Genomic DNA, 262 nt, shown 5'->3' with positions numbered 1-262 from the left:
ACCCCCTCTGCGGCGTAGGCAGGGTCCCCCCCGACGAACCTGCTGACGAGAGGGATGCCAGGATCTTCTCCCGGTCTCGGCCCTCGGATTTCCAGCAGCACATCTCTGCCCCCCCGCCCCCCAGTCCCAACCGCCCGCGCAGCCCCTGGGGGCAGCTGGACCCCTACGACTCCTCTGAGGTGTGGGATTCGTCCGTGGGGTTGGGGGGGACATGGGGCGAGTGGCTATGGGAGGCGTGGGGGGGGGTGCTCCCCCCCTCCAA

The 262-nt window shown here is 70.6% G+C and overlaps 1 protein-coding gene across 1 annotated transcript in view; it reads left to right on the top strand.

Moving 5' to 3' along the window:
* Positions 1-8: 8 nt before the first annotated feature.
* The window catches only part of LOC104544111 (septin-4-like), a gene marked incomplete at both ends in the record, with an annotated part of 5,798 nt that continues 5,544 nt past the window's right edge, over positions 9-262 (top strand). The window contains one exon of the mRNA XM_010188874.1: positions 9-179. Coding sequence (XP_010187176.1) covers positions 9-179 — 171 coding nt within the window. The remainder of the gene's footprint in view (positions 180-262) is intronic.

The sequence above is a fragment of the Mesitornis unicolor genome, unplaced genomic scaffold (genome assembly GCF_000695765.1).
Source record: "Mesitornis unicolor isolate BGI_N332 unplaced genomic scaffold, ASM69576v1 scaffold34857, whole genome shotgun sequence".
Lineage (NCBI taxonomy): Eukaryota > Metazoa > Chordata > Aves > Mesitornithiformes > Mesitornithidae > Mesitornis > Mesitornis unicolor.
This window is presented reverse-complemented; position numbering and strand designations above follow the sequence as displayed.